This window comes from Alnus glutinosa, chromosome 6 (assembly GCF_958979055.1).
Source record: "Alnus glutinosa chromosome 6, dhAlnGlut1.1, whole genome shotgun sequence".
NCBI lineage: Eukaryota > Viridiplantae > Streptophyta > Magnoliopsida > Fagales > Betulaceae > Alnus > Alnus glutinosa.
In genome coordinates, this window is record NC_084891.1 from 748186 (window position 1) to 752455 (window position 4270).

The following is a 4270-nucleotide window of genomic DNA, read 5'->3' on the forward strand; positions in this document are numbered from 1 at the left end:
TCTTGGTTTACGGTTGTTTGGTGCTTGGTTAGTATTTAGAGGGGCCCTTGTCACGAAGGTTAAGCTTTATAGTTGGGGCTATGGCAGAGACATTCTTTGCAGGTTCTGTTATACAGAACAAGAGAGTGTGGACATTTATTTTTCCACTGCAGCTTTAGCAGGCGTGTTTGGAGGGCTGTTTTGGCAGACTGCAAGCTAAGTGATTAATCCTGCTGTTGAATGGGAAGAAGTGGAGAGTTGGAGTGTAGCAAAGCTCACTACTAGGAGCTTGTGGGTGAATTTATGCAGACTCTGTTTGGGTGCCTCGGTTTATCATCTGTGAAAGTTAAGAAATGACTTGTGTCATGGCAATCTTCCCAAAACAGAAGACGTATTGATGAAACAAATTAAGTGGGAAGTTAGATCCAGAATCATGGCTAAAGGGAATTTCAAGAAGACAGGCATCAATGCTCAACTTGTTCATTTGTGGAACTCGTAACTTTGTGTCTGTGTTTGTTGTAATGGTATATTCTCTGTTCTATTAGATAGGGAGTGTTTTGTTCCTTTTATGGACTTTGCATCCAATGTTTTGCTGGAGAGAGATGTTGTATGCAGTACTGTTTGATAAATGAAGGTTTTAATTCATAAAAAAAATTAATAATAATAATGTGGAAAAAAGAGTTTTGTGTTTTGGATTATTTGTTACTGTTTATATTTTGAGTGATGCTATTTAGTATACTGTTATACGACTGTCATATAACTTAATGATGTAACAGTGAAAATTATTCATTGAATTTGAAAATCAGTCTTTTGAGAGTGGCTATTTAGCGTTTACTCATATATAATTTCTCCCTATGTTTTTTCTGCCACTCGAGGAGTTTGGGACCCCTTCGTTAATGTGATTACTAATCAACTAAGACCAAAATAAATTGAGAAAGAGAGAGCTCTTTGGTTAACTTTTGGTTAACCAAAAGTTAAGAGAAAAGGACTACAATATTCGATCTCTCCAAACACCAGAAGACGTACGCTTTAATTTGCTTTTGTAACCTCATTTTCATATGTAAACACTAATTTGATCATTTATTGGATGGAGATTGGAGATGTGCTCGATCTTTGGTTAACACTCGTTTCATTGTACCAAAAAGCCATCAAGATTAGGCTCCTAATTATTATTAATCATCAACATATCTTAACGAAGATCATGATGTTGACAAGATGCAGTAACTTTAAGCAAGTGGTTCTTACAAACTTTAAATATTGACGTACGGTCGTATAGCAATTAAATACCCAAATATATATATACATAATTACAGGGTGAGAAGGGGATGTGTTAATGTGTTTTGATTGGTGTTTTTTATTTTTAGTTTGAAACGTGTTTTGGTGAACATAAATGTAATACTTGTTTATGTTTTTAGGAGTTTTTTTTTTTTTTTAATTGTTTGTTAATGTATTTATATTTATCAAAACAAAAACACAAACAAATATGGAGTAACATTACGAGCCCATTAATTCATTGTATTAACCTACATAGTTTCTAAAAAGAGTAATGCATACTATATACCATATTTTTATCTCAAAATTAATGTTAACGTGGCAATTTCAACTAATCTTTAGAGCATCTCCAGCAAGAATAGTCCAAATTAATAGCTACTAAAAAAGTATAAATTTCTACTTTAATTATTTATTGTTCTATACACACTCCAACAAATTCTCTATTCTATTTTTTATTTTCTTTAAATATTATTTTGTGTAAGAAAGAATGTGAAAGAAAGAGTGAGAGATAGAGTGAAAAAAAGAAAGGCGGAAGAAAAATAATTAAAAATTTTTTGTAGTGTGAATAGGTACAAGACTATTTACTGTTTACACTATAAGAAAAATGTTGAAGTAGCTATTATGTTGGACACAAAAAAATAGTTTATAATAGTTAAATTTGGCTATTATAAGTCATTTACCTATTCTGCTAAAGATTGATACTCTTAGATCCATCTTAGTTAAAAAAATAAAATAAAATAAAACAAGATTAAAACTATCACATTAATATTATAAGATAATTGTAGTATAAAAATGTAGTTTATGCTAAATTTTTATGTTTTCTTTCTTTATATATATAGTAGAGTGATTAATGTACTGTTTGTGCCCCTCTCTCTATGTGTCTCCTACCAAATCACTCTCCGAAGTTGAATAATTCTAGCTCATCTCTGTGTTTCTTTGTTTCTCTAAAAGCTTGTCTATAAAATTTTGCTGTCTTCGGAGCACTATTGGAGATGCCTCAGATTGATTCAGACCCATCTTCAACTTCAAGATCTGCAACTATACAGAAGCAATACCAAGCTTTTATTGTCCTCATACCTGTTTCCATCGCTTCTATCATTCTCCTCTTGTTCTACTTTTTCTATCTTCGGCGTGGAAGAGGCCTTCCGGCAAGGAGAGCATCTCTAGAGAACAATAATGACACATCAAAGGTAGGATTAATTATCATGTTTGTCTCTCCATTTTGTGTGCCTTTCTTTACATATTCTTTTCTGTTTGTGGTTAAGCAGCTTGAATTGGGGTTGAGGAAAGATATGACAGAAATGCTTCCCGCTGTCGCATGCAAGGAGAGCTTCTCTTCAATAGATCCACAGTGAGTACACTTACACTGTTAGTTTTCCTTATGTCTCATCGGAGCTGTTGCCACTTATGTCTCTCATTTGAACAAACATAGAAAAGTTTGGAAACAATGTTTAGGCTTCCACACGTAACACGTTAATGGTGAGCCTCTGTTTGTATTTATAATTAAACTTTATGAAGTGCACGTACATCACTCAGGTTTGTATATACAGCTTTATCACTTTATCAAGCACCGAATGGCAAACAGTGTTAGTACAGTAACCGCACGCCGTTCATCAGGGAAAGGATTTGCAAGAGAGAAATGAGATTAGAGGAATTCGTCATGGCTGGATCCGGCGAGACCGCTTCAACGCTCAAATCAGCTAGTGAGAGTGAGAGGAAATTTTAACATAGTCCTAGTAGAGTAAATAAGGCATATATGCATGAGTGACTGTCCTCTCTTTCTATATATAGGCCGTCATCCTTCGTCCTTCTTTATGGTTTTAGGGATTCTTGCTAATAATTTGTTATTGATACGGAGATTCCCTCCTTAAGTCTATTAGGAGGCCGGGGACGCAAGGCGTGAGCAAGCGGTTATCTGAGTTGCGGAGTAGGGAATCAATTGTTGGGCATTAAATCCTGGCAAGAGTGTGTCCGGATCCTTCCCGGCTGTTTGGGCCGCAAGCCTCTTGGTTGCACATTGTCGGGCCTTCTAGTCCTTCAGATGTAGGCCGTCGGACCTTCTGGGCCCTTCAATGGGTGATAGCCGGAGACCCGTTGGTAACCAGGCCGACCCACAAGGTTTATCAGTATCAAACACTATCTTCTATAACTTCCATTTCTCATGCTTATCACGTTCATCCTTATCTGGTGGTTTGTATATACATCATTATCTCCATCTGATATATAGTTCTTCAGAATGTTCATCTTTATCTGGTAGCTAGTTCTATAGGTTGTCTCTGTTGATAAGTTTTGTCTGAAGTAGGACATGTCTAAATATCATTGAAATGAGAGAAATACTAGTGCGCGCCCTACATTTAACTTCCCCTCCCATCTATTTTGGAACCCTCTCTATGTTGCAGATGCTCAGTATGCCTTGGGAACTACCAAGCAGATGATAGGGTTCAAGAAATACCTGAATGTGGTCATATCTTTCACGTCGACTGCATTGGTCGCTGGCTCACCAGCCACACCACCTGCCCACTCTGCCGCCTTTCCCTTCTTGCTTCCACGGAAACTACTCCAGAATTGAGGCTTGAGCCAATTCATGACGTTGACCAGCTAGAAACTAGTCAGCAATAGAACATCTCTTGAAGAGAGTTCAAGGGCTTGTGAAGAAAATACCAAAGCTATAAAATTCTTAATTCAAGCTCTGAAGCTAGCTAACTGATCATCCACTATCTTGAATTTTTTTTTTTTTTTTTTGTTCTTTTTAATGATTGGATAATGTTATGTACACAAACTTATCTCTTGCATACTGGATTGATTTTTGAGAAGGTGGCATGGCAGGAAATAGTAAATTAGAGCATGTTTTGGATTGTTTTTTACAGTTTAAAAAGTATTTTTCGTATTTAAAAAGTTCTATCAAACCAAAAGCTGGTATGTTTGGAAAAAAAACTTCAAAAAAACTTCTTCCACTTTTTTATTCTAAAAAACATATATATTTAAACCACACCATTAATTAGGAAAATATTAAAATGAA

General features: G+C 35.6%; 1 protein-coding gene across 1 annotated transcript; it reads left to right on the forward strand.

Moving 5' to 3' along the window:
- Window positions 1-2045: 2045 nt before the first annotated feature.
- LOC133871287 (RING-H2 finger protein ATL58-like) lies at window positions 2046-4064 on the forward strand. Its single transcript, XM_062308699.1, has 3 exons — window positions 2046-2441; window positions 2520-2602; window positions 3651-4064. The coding sequence occupies exons 1-3, from the start codon at window positions 2244-2246 to the stop codon at window positions 3868-3870; spliced, it is 501 nt and encodes a 166-aa protein (XP_062164683.1). The 5' UTR covers window positions 2046-2243; the 3' UTR covers window positions 3871-4064.
- The last annotated feature ends 206 nt before the right edge of the window (window positions 4065-4270 follow it).